Source organism: Ailuropoda melanoleuca, chromosome 2 (assembly GCF_002007445.2).
Source record: "Ailuropoda melanoleuca isolate Jingjing chromosome 2, ASM200744v2, whole genome shotgun sequence".
In the NCBI taxonomy this organism is placed as follows: Eukaryota; Metazoa; Chordata; class Mammalia; order Carnivora; family Ursidae; genus Ailuropoda; species Ailuropoda melanoleuca.
This window is the reverse complement of record NC_048219.1, coordinates 76,098,489-76,117,080: the sequence shown is the minus strand read 5'-3', so window position 1 is coordinate 76,117,080 and position 18,592 is coordinate 76,098,489. Positions and strand designations below refer to the sequence as shown.

Sequence of the window (18,592 nt, the reverse complement as noted above, 5' to 3'; positions counted from 1 at the left end):
GCTGAAGCTGAGTCTGGACATTTCTGTACTTTTCCCATTTTATACAATAAACTAAAAGCATAAAGCAATAAAAAGATTAAAACTAAGAAAAAATACTATGGATCTGAATATTCCACCATGAATGAGCTCTCTGTTACTTCCTTCTGGTGACTTTCTGGTCTCTGTTACTTCCTTCTGGTGACTATATATATATAATATATATATTATATATATATAAATTTATATATTATATATAATATATATATATATATATAAATTTAAAAATCCATAGATATGAAACAGGGGTAGATACTTAGGGGTGAGGAGATAACAGTTTAGGAGTTTGGCAGGGGTGAGGGAATCTGCCCTACACTAGGGTGACTTATTCTTGGACTGAGGGCATCCCAGGATGTAGAACTTTCTACTTTAAATCCAGGACAGGAATTGGTAAAGGCAGGTGAGCCAGGCACCATGTTAGGACTTGTGGAATGAAGAAGGTAGGCTTAAGGAGCCTGAGAAAGAAAAGCAAGTAAGTAGTTCAGGACTTTACCCAGGGAACAGCCCTGTGTTCCTTTACAGGGTTAACTTTTGGGGTCCTCTAGAGTTGAAGTGGTCAATATCATTGCTTAACAGTAGGTCTGGAGGCTGCCTGTTAGCAAGGCAATCAAGTGCTTTTAATTCACGTGGTGTCATGTACAAAAGAAGTTGCACAATGAAACTTACTTACTACCCTGTTATTCCCAATATCACTCAGCAGGGTGGATTACTCCGAAAGGGGGTGGGACTCCCATGACTACCCTGGCAATCTCCTGTGTGTTGAACTTCTAAGAGTCTGTTTGCCTTTAGGATAATATGCATACTCAAACGTTCTCCTTTGAAGATTATACCCATTATTTTATGACGCTATTATCAGTCTTAATTATGGGATTGCAGATGTGCCCAGAGGTTCCCTTGACGGCGAATCATACAAATCTAAGTTGTGGTCATTTGAACTCTTTCTACTTTAGTGGCTAGACTCCACCTCAGATAGGTGTCACTGACCCTCCCCCAACTTTTTTTTTTTTTTGGCATCACTTGGACCTCAGTGAGACCGTGATCTCAGAGACATAAAGGACTAAGTAACTTTTTAGAGGTGCCTTACTTCCCGGTTAGCTCACATTCCTTTCAAGAAATCAGGTACAGTCATCCTACATATGCTTGCTAGCATGCTGGAAGGATTATGAAGAGTGCGTCTTTCAAGAATATTGAGCAACACTCCATATCAGTGTCTGAATTCGCCTCATTGCTTCTACTCACCACCCATTACGACTGCCCACCCCCTGACCACAGGCGTTCTTTAAGACTTTTGTGAGTCCTGGGACGCCTGCGTGGTCGGTTGAGTGTCTGCCTTTGACTCAGGTCGTGATCCCATGGTCCTGGGATCAAGTCTCCAATCGGGCTCCCTGCTCAGTGGGGAGCCTGCTTCTCTCTCTCCCTTCCACTCCCCCTGCCTGTGCTCTCTCTCTCTGACAAATAAATAAAATCTTAAAAAAAAAAAAAAAGACATTTGTGAGTCCCTTAAACCCATTTAGAAGGCTTACAGAAGTTCTCTCCATCAAGCTAAGCATAAAGGTTTTTTTAGTCCAGCTTCCTCAATTAAATGTCCACTTTTACATGCCCTTCCCTTGGGGGAAGAGGAGGGAGAGGGAAAGAAGATCTGGCATTTATTGAACACCCTCCGTGTGTCACACACTGAGCAAGATGCTCTATATATTTCTCACTTAATTCCCACAAATACCCTTTATCCCCATTTTGTGGTTGAGGAAACCGAGGTGCAAATCACTTAGGTAACTAATTCAAGTTTCTCAATTAATAAGAAGCAGAGCTAAGAGTCTGGTTTATAAAAATGTGTGCTCTTTCCAGCCTCCTCAAACAGCCAAATGGGTCTTTCTCTCTGCCTGCCTTCCTCCTTCCTCCCCCTCCCTCCTCCCTCTCTCTCCTTCTTCCTTCCACCAATATTTTAGAATTGTAATAAAGGCTATTAAGAGATACACAGAATGCTCTGAAAGTTTCTATCAGGGGAAGCAGGGCTCGTGTAGAAGATGACAGAAGGTTCTAGAGGAAATGACATGCTAAGGGATGAGTAAGAAATGACCAGGTAGAGGGAGGAAGATGGAGTGGCCACTTTGGGCAGAGTAAACAGCATGAAGTGAAGGCCCCAAGGTGGGAAGGAGACCGGGTGTCTGAGGAACAAAAGAGATGAAGGGCAGACGTTCAGAGGGAAGAGTGAAACTTGGCTGGTGAGGGAGACAGGGACAAGGAGAACGAGTGTTTGCCGCTGGGGGAGAGGATTCTGGCCCTTCCCTGAAGGCACCTCCCCTCACCTGAAGCCCTGTGGTAGAGGAGTATTTTCAGTCTTTACAGAGAAAACACTTTTTATCTTTAGAGCAGTATTTTTCTAAGTGAAGCCTTACTGGCACTTTGGAGGTGATGCTCTTTACAGGGCTGTTCTGCACTGACTCCCACCCTGGTCTCCAGGTGCTAGAAGCCAGGAGCACCTCCCCAGTCAGGCAGCAGGGTGATGACCAAGAACACTCCCACAGTTTCTGAAACCCTCTGCAGTGGCCCTGCCTCCTCCTGAGAACCATTGCCCTTGTCGGGACTGCGATGGTGTCCCTGCCACCAACTTCACGACCGTGCTTTAGCCCTTTGTCTACCAATAGCCCCAATCCTCTTTTGGTGGAAGGCCTTCCCTACGGGTACCCCAATGGCTGAGGTTTGTGTCTATGACATACTGGGAGCGGTTCTAATTCCACAAAGTAACTGTCGCGTCTCTGCTATATGCCAAGGTTGGGAGTACAGATCGGCTAGTGACAGAGACAGAAGTGAAACGATGAGTTATGGTGGGAAGATATGGTGGGGAAAGTGCAGCTGAGGATGCTTGTCCCGGATCGGGAGGTGGCGGAGGAGGAGGGGAGGGCCTCTCCTGGCCCAGGAGGCAGAGAGGACAGCAGTGCATCTTATGGAGACAGAAAACACAGGTGAGCTTGGACAGCTATAAATAGCCTGGCATGGTTGAAGCACGAATTTCAAGTCCAAGTGCGGTAGGAAGACAGGTTGGAGAGGTAGGCGGCCCACACAGTTCACAAAGGGCCCCGTGTACCAATTAAGGAGCTTAGATAATATGCAAAATAAGCTCCCGAATGTGTTATACTTGCAAATCTTCAATCATCCTGAAATGACAACACCTGGGTGAGGCGTGTAAGAGTTTTCTGAAGAGCTGTTATCGATCAGGTTATCGCAGCGGGACCTCAGTTTCTCTCTGGCTCTTGAACCTCAATTATGAAGTACTTGTGTGCCTTGGAGGATTTTGAAATTTCTTTTCATGTATGTTTTTTAACAGCTTTATGGAGCTGCGACTGACACCTCCTAAATAGCACATAAAGTACATAATTTGTCAAGTTTGACATTTATATGACTATTTATTCATCTGTGAAACGAGCACCGCCATCAGTATATCCATCAATCCAAGGGAGGTGGGTGGGGGATGGGCTAGATGGGTGATGGGTATTAAGAAGGGCACTTGTGATGAGCACTGGGTGTTAGATGAAGTGGTGAATGAACTGACTTTTCTTGAAACCAATATTGCACTGTGTGTTAACTAACTATAATTTAAAGAAAATTGAAAAAATAAAGAAATATATATATCCATTAATACTAAAAATGTTCTTATGCCCCTTGGTAATCCTTTCCCCGACCTGCACCCCAACCCTGGGCAACAGGTGATTTGCTTTCTGTCACTATATATTATTTTGCATTTTGTAGAATTTTATATAGACGTGTACTTTTTTTTTTTTTTTGGCTTATTTCAAATGGCGTAACTATTTTGAGATGCATCCAGGTGGTTGCATGCATAAATACCTCTCATTTATGGTTTTTTAAAAAATTTTTTAATGTATTATATTTATTTACTTATCTGGGAGAGAGAGAGAGAGCACTCATGAGCGAGTGGGCAGGGGGAAAACAGACAGGGAGGGAGAAGGACAAGCAGACTCTGCACTGACCGTGAGCCCTACACGGGGCTCCATCTCACAACCTTGAGACCAGGACTTTGAAACCAAGAGTCAGTCACCTAACTGACTGAGCCACCCAGGTGTCCCAATCATTTACTGTTTTATTAAATCTTCCACTTTTGAGGTATGTCCTCCTACGGTATCTTAACAAGTTTGCTCCATGAGATGACAAAGCTTCTTTTTACGAGGGGTTTTGGGGGACACTGGTACAAGAGATACTAGCTGGGGAAGAAATGACAAGGCATAGGTCCTGGTTTTCTAAGAATTCTCCAAAATATTAAATAGAGTACTGTGGGGACGCCTACGTGGCTCAGTTGGTGAAGCATCTGCTGTCGGCTCAGGTCATGATCCCAGGGTCCTGGGTTCAAGTCCCACATCAGACTCGTTGCTCAGTGGGGAGCCTGCTTCTCCCTCTGCCTGCCGTTCCCCCTGCTTGTGTGCTCGCTCGCACTCTCTCTCTCTCTGATAAATAAATATAATCTTTAAAAAAAAAAAAAGAGAGAGATTTGAAGACGTGATGATGTTGGCTTTGAAGATGGAGGAAGGGCCACCGCCCAAAGAATGCAGATCACCTTTAGAAACTGGAAAAAGCAAGGGAATGGATTTTCCCCTAGAACCTCCAGAAGGGATGCAGGCTGCTGACACCTTGATTTCAGCCCACTGAGACCCAGTGTTGGACTTCTGACCTCCAGAACTGAAAGGTCATAAATTTGTGTTGTTTTAAGCCACTACGTTTGGGATAATTGGCTACAGCAGGAATAGAAAATTAATTACCAATCCTGTTTAAAAAAAAAAAAAAAGCTCTGGTGAGTTTCACCACCTCTATTTCTTCTTCCACTTTGTAACTCATGGTCTAATAGAGCAGAAGGGCTTTGGAATCAGACTGAGCTGTCCTAGCTGCTCCTCTGAGCTCATTTCCTTAGCCTAGAGCAGGGATGATAGAGTATTTATCTCGGGGGCCATGGAGAGGATTGAGGAGATGAAATTCACAAAGGGCCCAGCACGTAGTGCACCCTCCATAAACCTTTGCTTTCTAATACTGGAATCCAAGGGATGGGACTAAGTCCTCGCTGCTAGTGACCCTCTGTGTAATTTTGGCAAATTGCTTTCTCTCTTCCAATCTGTTGAGGTTAAAAGGAAATACTTATTAAGTCTCTGAAAGTGTTTAGAGTTTGTAATGTGGCTTGGTTAAAATGTGTAATTTCGATGCCAAGCACTGTTATCTTTTAAGCAGGTAATTATTTCCTGGCCTAAATTGGTTAGCACTGTCCTGAGTTTCCATTTCTGAGATGATGATATTGCTAGAGTGGTGAAGAAATACCTTATCTGGGTATTGTGTACCTTAATTAATGTTTATGAAGCCTACCCAGGCCAATCATAATAGGCTCAATGCTGAGCATTATTTTCCTTTTGTATGGCTGTCACTTCTAGGATCTTAATATAGCAAGAAAAACTGTCCAATAAAAATTGGCATTTCAGCATTGGATTAGGTAATATTTACTTCATAGTCATGTTGGTGGGAGGCTCTGGGCTTTTTGTAAGAAAGGGGTTAAGGAAGTAGTGTTATTATTTTTCTACAAGGACGTAATTTATATTCTTGCCCCTCTTATCTCTAGGGTTTGCCAAACTTAAGCAAGAAAGTTCAGGGAAAGGACAAGTTTTTTTGTTTTTTTGTTTTTTAAATTATAGTTCTTTAAATCAATGTTCTTTAAAGTTTGTGATTAGAATTATTTTTAGAAAATCAATTGGCAGGAGTTTTCTAACTGTTTCCAAAGTGCAGCAAAGGTCTGTGGTTTACAGCATCAATTAGAAAATCCAAGATGAAGGCATGGTTATGTCGATGGGAAAACTGGATAAAGAGATAGCACTGACCTTCAAGGGGGCAAGAACACCAAGAAAAGGCTGCTGGTAAAACACGGGCAGGAAGCTTCTCCAAATACTAGTTCACTCACAGTTTCAAAAGCTTTTTGCTTAGATTTTTCAAACAGTTTCAGGATAAATAATTGGTAACAGGGGGTCATCAGTTTCGTGGCCACTTACCGAAGGCCTACATTTCCAAGACGGGCTGTAAATAATACGCCCATATGGGCCTCGAGGGAGCACTGGGTTGATTTCTTGCTCCAACACAGTGTCTCCCTTCTGCCACTCACTGACAGGTGGAAACCAGACGGCCACGCGGAAAGGTGTATGGTTACAGCTATAGACACTGCTTTTGTGGGCACCCACGTTTCTGAAATAAAGCTAGCTGATAGCATTACCAGCATGTGATCAAATGCAGTCATTGCAGAGGGAGCCTGTATCACATTACCTTTAAAAATGCTTGAATCTAGAAACACCATATACAGGATACAAAATCCATGAAAAACTGGCCTCCAGGTGTGGCCTAGGACATATTATTCTGAGCCATCTCCTGTTTGTCTTCGTGAGTAAATAGACATCTTGAACTAAAAATAGAGGGAGAGAATTTGAAAATTAAAAGGGTCAAATTAAGTATTTTTGAATGCTCTTAAAAGACCACACATACACACACACACAGAGGCAAGTTTAGATCACATCGGAAGTTCCTTAGGTAGTCTTCAAAGTTAATTTCTTGCAATTGAGGGAACATGGAAGAGGCAGGCACACCATGATTTGGATGCTTAGTTTTTGTTCTATTATTTAATCATAGCCAATTTCCTACTATTGAAAAAAAGAAAGATGATTTAGCATTAAAGAATGGCTCATCTGTATTGAAAGGTTCACGGGTTCACTCCAGGATGTCCAGAGACCCCCAAGATGGAGGTGAGTTTCAATTACTACCACTATTGTTTTTCCTCTTGGTGCTGACTGTGGCATGTGTTGGTTGAAGACTTAGAGCAGCATCTCGCTCTAGGCAGTACAATATGCTGTTGCAGGGGTGCCTGGCCGGCTCAGTCAGTAGAGCATGTGACTCTTGATCTCAGCGGTGTGAGTTCGAGCCCCACGTTGGGTGTAGAGATAACTTAAAAATTAAAAAAAAGTTTTTTAAAGATTTTATTTATTTGAGAGAGAGAGTGAGAGGGCAGGGGGAGGGGCAGAGGGGGAGGGAGAGAGAGAATCCCAAGCAGACTCCAAACTGAGCCCAATGTGGGGCTCAATCTCACAACCCTGAGATCATGACCTGAGCCAAAACCAAGAGTTGGATGCTTAACCAACTGAGCCACCCAGGCACCCCAAAAATTTAAAAAATATTTTTTAAAAAAGATTTTGTTAGAGAGAGAACACGAGTGGCAGGGGAGGGGCAGAGGGAGAGGGAGAAGCAGACTCCCCCCTGAGCAGGGAGCCTGACTTGGGACTCCATCCCAGTACCCTGGTATCATGACCTGAGCCTAAGGCAGATGCTTAACTGGCTGAGCCGCCCTGGCACTCCAATAAAAAAAAAATCTTAACGAAAGAAAATCATTGGATCATGAACTTAAAGCTCCTAACTGTAATCTATTCACATTCTTCCTGACACACATATAAAGGAGGAAGAAGAATTTGCATCCAACAGTCAACTATTTTTATTATACTTCATAGGGTTGATCTTAGAAGAGTGGGGTTCAAGACCTAAGTGTTGAGTGGTTCATATTTCAGTGGAGGGAGTCTTGCAAGGGTGGGTAGAAACAAAGTCTGCTTTCTCCTCTGCCTCTGGGTCATAGCCTGTCTGGAGGCCTGCAAGGGTCTCAACACAGAATGGAGGGTATTAGGGATGAGGTTAAGTGACTGTCACAGGCACATGGTCCCACAGTTTTCCTTTGAAGATGGAAATAATCCTCCAATATAGAACATGATACATGGTATATTACCACTAAATGGGCTTAGTAAATAGAACAAACATCACCTACTACCCAGAAACAATGATTTGCTGACCCTCTTAGACCTCTAACCACTAAGGAGTTTTGGTTTTCCCTTCTATAGACATTCTTAACTGATTCCATCAGATCCCTAGTCATCCCAGCCATGGTTACCTTCTCTTAAACTGAGCAACTTAGTGAGCATGTCAGGACTTCAACGCCAACTTCAGACTTTATAAAAAGAAGTAAACCACACAGGAACTAGATGTCAGCATGGCGAGCACTTGTTGTTCACAGGGCGCAGACTGACGTGTTTTCACAGGGCTGGGTCACGGGGATGTGCCAGCCTCATCTGCTCCGTGCTCAGGGTGATTTGTGAGCTACCGCTGAGCACATAATGGTCAGTATAGCTACATAAGCAGCCATGGCCCTAAATGTGTTCACTGAACTCAGTAAATCAGATCGGGTCTACAGAAAGGTTCTATTGGGTTCTGACCAGAATCTCTTTGGATTCACCGTTGGATTCTGAGATTGAGTTGGGTTTTTACATGAGAAGATGTTCCAGTTCCTTCCAGCCACCTGTAAGAAGCCCTATTGGCAGTCTCTCTCTTTTTCTTTTTCTTAGCAAAAATTTAATTGTATCAGTTTCGGTGGGATGACATTTGAGAAACTAGGATCCGGCTAACAAAGGGTCTCTTCTTCCTTAGCGAGAAGGGCTTAGAGGTCATCCAGGAGCATCTCAATATACAAAGAAAGCATGAGCATGAGTTTGGGGCTGTAGCTTGGGTCCTTAAAAGTCCTGCAAAAGTAGAATTCATCTTTCCTTTCTCTTTTCTCTGTAGGCATTTGAAGATACTCTTTTTCCCCTCAGAAATCAGATGTTTTTATTGAAGTATATTTGACACATAGTATCGTGTAATCTTAAAGGGTACACGTTCATTTGATATATTTATATATTGTAATACGACTGCCATTGCAGTGGTAATTAGGACCTCTATCATATTACATAATCATTATTTCTGTCTAGTGGTTGGAATAATTAAGTTCTAGTCTCTTAGCAAGGTTTGTGGTTATGATACAATGCTGTTGTCTATATTCACTATGCTGTGCATTAGAGTCCAGGCGCTTATTTACTGTTCACTGAAAATGTATACCTTAAACAGCATCTGTCCTATCCCTTCACCCCCCCATCCCCTAGTAACCAGCATTTGACTCTCTGTACTTGGGAGTTTGGCTCTTTAAGATTCTACATCTAAGTGATTTTATGCAGTACTCGTCTCTCTGATTGACTTAATTTCACTTAGTATAATGTGCTCAAGGTCAACTCATGTTGTTGTAAATGGAAGGATGTCCTTCTTCCTCATTTTCTTTACCCACTCATTCATTGATGGGCACTTAGGTTGTTTTCATGTCTTGGCTGTAGTGAATAATGCTGCAATAAACAGGGAAGTGCATATATCTCTTTGGCATCCTATTTTCATTTTCTTTATATATATATACCCAGAAGTAGAATTGCTGGATCATATGGTAGAACTATTTTTAATTTTTTTGAAGAATCTCCATATTGTTCCATAGTGGCTGAACCAATTTACATTCCCACCAACAGTGTTACAAGGGTACTCTTTTCTCCACATCCTTGCCAACATTTGCTGTTGTCTTCTTGAAGATAGCCATTCTGACAGGTGTTGGATAGCTATCTAATTGTGATTTTTATTTGCATTTCCCTGATGATGAGTGATGTTGAGTATCTTTTCATGTACCTGTTGGCCATTTGGATGTCTTAGACACATTCTATTTAAATTTATTAGTGGTAGTTTTCACCATTAAAACAACGTATTCATTTACAGGTAGATTTTTTTTTAAAGATTTTATTTATTTATTTGACAGAGATTGAGATAGCCAGCGAGAGGGGGAACACAAGAAGGGGGAGTGGGAGAGGAAGAAGCAGGCTCATAGTGGAGGAGCCTGATGTGGGGCTCGATCCCATAACGCCGGGATCACGCCCTGAGCCGAAGGCAGACGCTAAACCGCTGTGCCACCCAGGCGCCCCTACAGGTAGATTTTTTAAATAGTTTAAAACTCTTACAGAGATCATGTCTCAGATATGTTATTTCTTCCTTTGACCTTTAAATATCCCCGCAAGTAGAGTACCTAGCCTTCCATATCTGGGCATTCTTTGGTATTCCCACACTGACATTGTTTTTGTTTTTCATTTTTATTTTTTTATTTTTTAAGATTTTATTTATTTATTCGACAGAGATAGAGACAGCCAGCGAGAGAGGGAACACAAGCAGGGGGAGTGGGAGAGGAAGAAGCAGGCTCATAGCGGAGGAGCCTGATGTGGGGCTCGATCCCAGAACACCGGGATCACGCCCTGAGCCGAAGGCAGACGCTTAACCGCTGTGCCACCCAGGCGCCCCTGTTTTTCATTTTTAAACTACCATTTATTGAATGCTCACTCTGCCAAACACTGTGCCAAGAGCTTTACATGCATTATCTCATATTCTTCTAGCAATCCTGCGAACTAGGTATTATTCTGATTTTTCAGAAGAGGAAATTAAGGCTCAGAAAAATTAAGTAACTTGCCGATGCCATATAGTTAATGAGGAGAGAAGCTGGAATTCACATCTATGTCTTTCAAGTCTTGCTTTCCCACTGTGCTTTTGACTTTCCTGGGAAGCATTTTCCCATGTTCTTTAATTTGAGTTGGAGTAACCTATAATTCTGTTCATGAAGATATACCTCACTGTACAGTGAATATTAGGCACTAAATAATTTAAAGTAATCCTGCAGTGTTTCTTCTTCTATTTCTCCCATCCTCCTACTCTCCCTATTCATTCCTTCCCCTTCTTCCCTTCTTCTCCCTCCCTCCTTTCCCCCTCCCCCCTCACTTTAAACAGAATATCTTTTTGATTTGAGTTCTCTAACATTGGCACATAACTATAAATTAAGATTTTTGAACAACTTTCTGTAGATGTAGACATTTAGTTTGTATTCCTTTTTCTTAGCTCATTTTTTGGGTCAAACATATTATTTTAGATTTTCAGGTTATCTAATAAACCACAAGTTCACAGACTCATAAAAATTTAGAGGAGGAGACAGCTTCAGAGATCTGCTCATCCAACCCTGTCATTATATGGGCAAGGGAGGCAGCTGGTGGCCGCAGGCCCCTTGGGTGAGTCAGAGCCTCGTTACTCCCCCTAAAGCTAGAGGAAATCTTATGGCTTCTAAGGAGTTGTTCCAAAGGTTCGCAAATCAAGAGGAGATATCTAAATGGATGTTTTCAATTTGGTTTAAAAGAAAGACAGGCTGATACCAAATGGTAGATGGTTTTGCTCTTACCATTTTCAGGAGTGACCCTAAGATACACTGCTACCCCCAAGCTGGGGCAACCAGTCAGGACTGCTCAGAGCAAGGTAGCCTCTTTGACTGGCTTCTGCCCGGGTTTGAGACAGAAGAGGGATGCTTGGCGGCAGACTGGCCTCTGGTTGTTCAAAAGGACTTTTTGTTCCTTGGTCATATTTCTATTAGTCCTTCTCTGCCTTTCTTTAACATACAAGAGAAAATCAGGAGAAGGGGACCAAAATGTCTGGAAGGACAGATGAAAACGCCCCAGAATAGAGAAGGCTGGTGGTTATGTTTGAGCTGAGCCAGCGTTCAGTACCACACAATGTGGAGGCCTGTCAGTGATGTGTGGACAAGTGACAGCCCTGGCACTTTAACATAGCAATCCTTCAATGGCATCCTAAGCTCCTATTTGGGGAGAATATATTCCAAATAGCATTTTCAAGGAGAAGACGATAAGTATTTGATCATTAACTAGAGACCAGATTCTCCCTCAAAATTTAACGAACAAAATATGTAAAACTGCCTCCAAACTTTTTTTTTCTTTATTCCTTGCTTATATACCACTTGGCTGAGTGTTCTGCCTTCCTGTTTGTAACTGAATTTCCCTAAATGAGAAGCATCCGTTTTGTTCTGGCATAAACAGCAATATAAGCATAGTTTCACACACGAGAGTCCAATATATTTAACAATGAGATTCTTCTCATTTTGCACAGAATAGGACACACAATGAAGCCAATCAACGAAAACCAGAAGATCTACTGTTATAATTAAGAACATCAAGAACAGGCAGCAAGGGACACAGGAGGCCAGGCTGCACATACATGGACAAAGTCAATTTCTCAGAAGATACAACTTCTAAGCAACAGGAAGATTTGCCTTATGATGGGGCTTTCTCCCAAATTAAGATATACAATGATTACAATTTTACCTCAAAAAATGATATTCTTGATACCTCAAATCAAATTCCTTTAACAGTAGATGACCCTCAAGAAAAGGCTACCTATAAAGAGACCTCCAGAAATGCAGACATGGCCATGACTCTGGGTAAAATGGCTAAAACTATTATCAACAAAAACTATGATAAAGAGAAACAATCCACCACAAATCTTGATATTCCGGCTAATGAAAGAGACCCTTCAAAGTCAAACATTTCTGATATTTTACTCCATCATCTTTCCAATGAGGAATTCTTAAAAGGTCAAGGCATTAATTGTGAAACTCTCCCAGAGATTTCTAATGCGGACAGTTCTGATGACGGTATTATTAAAAATATTATTTTGCGCCATGTTAAGAATTCTTGGCTACAAGAACAAACCCCAGAACTTACAGACCAACTGAGCCCCCAAAGGGGTGGTGAAAACAGCAATATGCCCTGTTGTTCTCTAACTGTGACAGAAGAGAACGCCTTCGATTTAGAGGTTACTGGAGAGAGCAGCCATCAAGAAACTTCAAATTTTCTAACTAAAATCAAGAGTCTACATGATAAACCAAAAAGTTGCCAAGGGCAGCCACCCCAGAAACTGCAGACTGAAAAAGCAGTTTCAGGCAATGGGTTCAAACATGGCCATGGTCTGGTTCATTACCAGTTATCTGATTTCCCTAAGGTTGCTCCCAAAGAGAAAATCCCTAAAAATAAAACAATTAACAAACCACTTACAATAGATAAACAAGCCAACTTTTCTCCTAAATTGAGAGAGAAGTCAGCTATTGTGCAAGACATTCTAGAAAGCATTTTTAGGTCAAACTGTATTGAAAGACAAGGGCAGAAAAGGAAAACCGCTGAACCTTCACAACAGACAGAGGTAAGTGAAAGTAGTCTCCAGGAAATGCATAACCGGGGCCACTGCCCATCCGCATCAGTGTGGGCCTTTGTGAGGTGCATGCGACTGACTTCTAGTCTTTGACCTCTCAGAAGCTCAGAGGGTGTCTGCCTACACTTAATCTTAGCCAAAAGAGCGAGGAGTGATCGGTGGGTGTCTTCCTGAGAAGAATCAGGGGCTGGACAAACAACAACACATCATAGACTAAACTCCAAATTCTCTGGCCTGGAATTTGAGTTTCCCCACTTTTTTTGGGGGGGCTCCATTCTACCCTTATAAATTAGCTCTCATCCCCCACACATCATCCTCAATGAACTGGCTGGTCCCCAAGCTCTCTGGCCCCCCACCCTTGGAGCTCCTGCCCTACATGGGACATCCCACCTCTGCTTATCAAAGACCTGCTCATTTTCGTGGCCTCCTTCAATTCCCTGTTGGCTGTGGGACTTTTCCCACCCTCACTCCCACCGCCCCCATCAGTCTTTCACATCCTCTCTTGTTTAGGTTTCTGTCAGAGCACTTATGTCAGCCTGCTTTGGATCATGATAATTTGGAAATATCTGTTTCTTCCACTAGACTTGAGTATTCTGGAGGGCAGCAACCTTGTTTTCATCTTTCCATTGCCTAATTCCCCCAGGGACCTGGCCTTCTGCCTTCCATATATTACACTCGTGGTTATTAACGCTAAATCAAGTCAAATTTAGATCTTTAATAACATGTTCCAAGCTTGCTGTATTGGTAACTGTTTAGTACCAAATGTTTTTAATGCTTACATTGGGATTTTATTTATTTATATTTAAAAGTAATCTCCACATCCAACATGGGGCTCGAACTCACCACCCCAAGATCAAGAGTCGCGTGCTCTACCGACTGAGCCAGCCAGGTACCCCCGACAACCAAATTTTGTTAATGTTTAATTTCTACTACTTCCCCTTTCCTCATCTTCCCATCCCCCCATCCAACTTCCCAACACATCGAGGCTCGGGACCTCATCAATTATTTGAGGTTCAGGAGTTAGATAAATTCACATTAATGATCAAAATAAATATTTTAGTTCTCTGGCACTTTGCCAGGATGGTATGATCTTTCTCTTAAGCTTTGTACAAAGGGCACTCTGGACTGAACACTCTCTGCCTGTTCCCATTTCCACCCCTTCATGCTTCAGCTCCCCTCTCTTTCGGCTGAATGCTCTGAGGAGCTTGAGCAGAACGCCCCCCCCACACACACACACCTGAAGCCAGCAGCCCACCTGGCCTTACTGGTATGCTTCTCTGTGTCTGACACTGGCAAGTTTCAGGGGTTCTCCTTCAGCTTGCAGGAAAACAGCCCTGGGAAATCACAGTCCTTGGTCCCCTGAGCTTAGTAGGAACAGAATGGGTATTAGGCTCACCTTTCTCTGGCAGTGGCAGTCTGAAGGCAGGTGTCTGATTTTGTCTACTCCTGTCGATTAAGGCTGGAGAATAGACTATCCATCATACAGTTGAGATACTCGTTAAAACCAAAGTCTAGTTTGACCACCACTGTTGAGCTCTCGGGCACTAGCATGTTTCTGAGCTTTATGTGTTGAGAACAGTGGGAAGACTTTCAAGGTGAGTCACTCTGGAATTTAAGCTCCTGTCCTGTTAGTCTGTGGTGAGTAAGCAATCACTATCCTGACTCACATTCTGGAACTTAATGCATATGGTTTTATATTATTCTCTAGAATGTGGCTACTGCACAGTGTTAGTGAGAGCACGAGCCACAGAGCTGGTGAGAAGACCAGCAGTGGCCCCTGCTTTCATGGAGCTTCTGGTCCAGTTTTGGGAGAAATGTTTCATTATTCCATTCCCTGTAATAGTATGCAACATGGCAGTAGTAACAGCTGACGTGTCATGAATGCTTAACCACGTGCCAGATATGGTAATACCTAACATTTTATCTTCATAACAACCCTAGGATGTTTCTATCCTCATCTTAGTGCCGAGGAATTTGAGGTTCATAGTGATGAGTAATTGTCTTGAGTCACCTAGCAGATAAGCGTCAGAGTGGAATTCAACCTTGGCATTAGCTCTTGACACAACTCTGGGCTGCCTCCATGATGACCACATTATTTTAGATCTTTTTGAACAATGGCATCAACAATAAATAATGTTTTCTTATTGTACAGATGGAGCCCACAATACAAATTCACCAAGAACATCTCCCAGGTACTAATATTTGATCTGATTTGATTTTTTATTTTTTAGAGGGAGAGAGAGACAGAGAGGAGATGGGGGAAGGGGGAGAGAGAGAGAGAAAATCTTAAGTAGGCTCCACACCCAACATGGAGCCTGACGTGGGGCTCAATTTCATGACCCTGAGATTATGACCTGAGTGGAACTCAAGAGTTGGACGCTTAGCTGACTGAGCCACCCAGGCGTCCCAGGTACTAACATTTTTAAATCTTTTTGATTTAGAGATACATTTTGAAAAATTTTTTAAAAAGATTTTATTTATTTATTTGACAGAGATAGAGACAGCCAGCGAGAGAGGGAACACAAGCAGGGGGAGTGGGAGAGGAAGAAGCAGGCTCACAGAGGGGGAGCCTGGATGTGGGGCTCGATCCCAGAACGCCGGGATCACGCCCTGAGCCAAAGGCAGATGCTTAACCGCTGTGCCACCCAGGCGCCTCCTGAAAATTTTTTTTTTTTAAATAGCAAATGGTGGTGGTTGCCACAGACTTCTGTTTTTAGTACTTAATAAATGTGCAGGGAAGTTGAGATGAATGGAAGCCAAAACTTATTCTTTCTTATACAGGAATAGAATCTGAGAGGAGTCTCTTTAAGCTGTCATCAATCTCTCAGACAGACCATTCCCCAAGTTCTTCTTACATATTTCAGAAGATCACCCAAGGGAAACAGATGTGCCAGAAGTTAAAAGAACAGACTGATCAACTGAAGACTAAAGTAATATTTTTAAAGCTTACTATGATGAGGAGAAGTGACCAAATTCAGACATAAGACATCATGCCATTAATGAAATATTGCATTTTTTCACTGCAGATACAAGAATTTTCCAAAAGCATAGCACAAGACTCTCCCTATCATTTGCAAGACAAGAGGCTGGTAATAATTTTTACCCAGTTTTAAACATCTCTGTAAGGGAATTTGACATGGGTAAATACAAATGACTTTATAGCACCATGTTTTCTCTGCATTGCTGGGAGTGGAAATGTTCTGGTGGAAATATTTGCTGAAGATTAAGGGCAATGAACTCCAGAGGCCTGGCCTTGTGTCTTACACATATTATGCCCTTAATTATTAATAATGAGTTGAATTGAATTAATATCTTCAATAACATATTTCAGGCTTGATATATTTGGTAACTAGTACGAAATGTTGTTAGTGTTTAATTTACACTATTTCCATTATCCCCATCTTCCCATCCCTGCCCCCACCCAGCCTCCCAACACGCTGAGGCTGAGGATCTCATTGGTTATTTAAGGCTCGTGGGCTTTGTGTTACAGGGGCTCAAAGAGCTTACAATTCTATTTCTATATGTATGTAGCCTTCTCTCATTCTCAGGGGAATATTACCCATGGCTATTATTCCTTAGCAGTCACCCACGATAATCTGAGACCATGGTAGGTTTACGAGAATAACATGTCAGTTATTATAAAGGTCAAGTCCATCCAGAGTTGTTGGGTCCGGGGGGATACAGGTTATAAAATTTGCCAGGATCTGACAACTTAATATAGAAAACTTTGAAAACTTAAAACGGATCTTAACGGATCAAAACTGTGACTTTCACATCCTTGCTTGTTATTGCATTTAATCAAAGCACTAATTATATCGTAACCACACGGCCTTGTTCATCGGTGCCAGGGCTATGGGAAGAGGAGGTGCAGCATGGCAATGGGTGCTCAGCTAAAAAAGCTGAGGTTGCTAGAGCCAGAAATGTGCAAAGCTGAAAATGCCATTCAGGCCATTAGGTCAGCAACAGGTGGTCAGAAGGTAGGTGGTCAGGAGTCCTGATGTGAAGGACCACAAACAAAACAGGGCAGGGTGTGCAGTAGAGACCAGACAGCATAGACAAACACCAGGAGGACTCAGATGTTAAGAGACGCAGTGCAACAGTGCGTTATTCATCCGTTCTTCATGTTAATTAAATAACTCATTCATTCATTCATCCATTCAACAAACACTTACCAGGTATGTCCTATGTCCCAGACTCTGTACCAGGCACTAGGGATTTGGAGATGAAGAAACAGTTTCAAGTGGCTTACAGTCTCCTAGGAACAACAGATTGATAAATAGACAAGCAACATGAAGCTCGAGAAATGTTACAGATGATGCTAATGGCAGCCTGGAAGAGGCTCACTCTTGCCAGTTAGAGGGCACTTGGGAAGGCTCCCTGGAAGTGACTGACCTCTGAGCTTGACACTGTGGGATGAATATGTATGAGGCTGGCAAAGCTGGGGCAAGAGGGTGTTCCAAGAAAAGGAATCAGCAGGTACAATGGCACAGGGGGTAGAAAGTGCTGAGTTGGAAGAACTGTATGGCACTGTAATTGGCCAGAGTTCAGGGTATGTGTGGTGAAGAGAAAGGGAGGAAACGAGAGAAAGAGTTAAGGTCTACATCATGAAAGACCTTTAAACCATGCTAAGGAGCTTAGCTTTTACCTTGAGGTTGAGTGATGGGGCAACATTGGAGTATTGAAAGCCAAGAAATGGAGAGCACCCTGGAGGCAAGTCTGTGGCTAGGAAGCCATACTCCAGGCAACAAGCTACAAGGGCCTGAACCAAAATTGGCAATGAGGATGGAGAGGGGAACAAATCTAAGAGTTTAACCAAGTGGTGGCAGATTAAGAGGGGTGAGTAAAGGAAGGGAGGAGGCTTGGACGAGTTTCAGATTTCTAGCTTGGGCAACCAAGGTCAGGACTAAAAATGGAAGATCCAGTTCCTAATGGGTGTGGGAGGCAAGCAGGAGGCAAGACGCCAAGTGCATTTTGAGTCCTTATAGGACATCCAATTGGAGAGATTCAGAAGTCAATTAGACCAACGGATCTGGGCCTCAGAGGGGTTGTTTGGGCCGAAATGTAAATTTGGGTATAACTGTGGGTTGAAGCTATGAGGTAATGAGATTGCCCAGGCAACATGCAAAGGAAGCAGTAAAGAAGTCCAAGGAAAGACTCAGCAAACAGGGGCAGGCAAAAGAAGAGGCAGCCAAAGGAGACCGACAAGGAGTGACCCGAAAGGTCAAGGCAGACCATAAGGGGCAGAGCTGTTAGAACCAAAGGGAAAAAAAGGGGGTGTGGCCGCACCACCAAATGTTCAAATAAGGGGGAAAAATCATGAAGTGCATTGGATTCGGCCACCAAAAGATCATGAGCGACCTTGGCAAACCCAGTTTTAATGAACTGGTAGATCTGCCGAAGCCAGATTGCCAGAGTTAAGGAGTGAATGATAAAGGAGATATCAAAAAATCCAGGCTTTTAAGAACTGGGAGAACACAGATTTTTATTTTTTTATTTTATTTTTTTAAAAGATTTTATTTGTTTGACAGAGAGAGAGAGTGCACGTGCATAAGCAGTGGGTAGTGGCAGAGGGAAAGGGAGAAGCAGGCTCCCCACCGAGCAGAGAACC

General features: G+C 42.7%; 2 protein-coding genes across 7 annotated transcripts in view; one reads left to right on the top strand and one right to left on the bottom strand.

Annotated features, from left to right (window-relative positions):
• The window catches only part of GPSM2 (G protein signaling modulator 2), a 90,187-nt gene extending 75,656 nt beyond the window's left edge, over nucleotides 1-14,531 (bottom strand). For 2 of the 4 annotated variants that reach the window (XM_034654010.1, XM_034654012.1), the window contains exons 1-2: nucleotides 14,381-14,531; nucleotides 6,340-6,475 (exon numbers count right to left, since the gene is read on the bottom strand). The gene's annotated coding sequence lies outside the window, so the exon portion shown is untranslated. The remainder of the gene's footprint in view (nucleotides 1-6,339; nucleotides 6,476-14,380) is intronic. The other 2 variants (XM_034654013.1, XM_019799646.2) reach the window with 2 other exon arrangements.
• AKNAD1 (AKNA domain containing 1) overlaps nucleotides 11,905-18,592 on the top strand; it is a 41,959-nt gene continuing 35,271 nt past the window's right edge. For all 3 annotated transcript variants that reach the window (XR_004623343.1, XM_034654014.1, XM_019799643.2), the window contains exons 1-4: nucleotides 11,905-12,975; nucleotides 15,137-15,176; nucleotides 15,766-15,914; nucleotides 16,011-16,073. Coding sequence is in view for 2 of the 3 variants with exons in the window: in XM_034654014.1 (XP_034509905.1) it covers nucleotides 11,995-12,975; nucleotides 15,137-15,176; nucleotides 15,766-15,914; nucleotides 16,011-16,073 (1,233 nt within the window). In the remaining variant the exon portion in view is untranslated. The remainder of the gene's footprint in view (nucleotides 12,976-15,136; nucleotides 15,177-15,765; nucleotides 15,915-16,010; nucleotides 16,074-18,592) is intronic.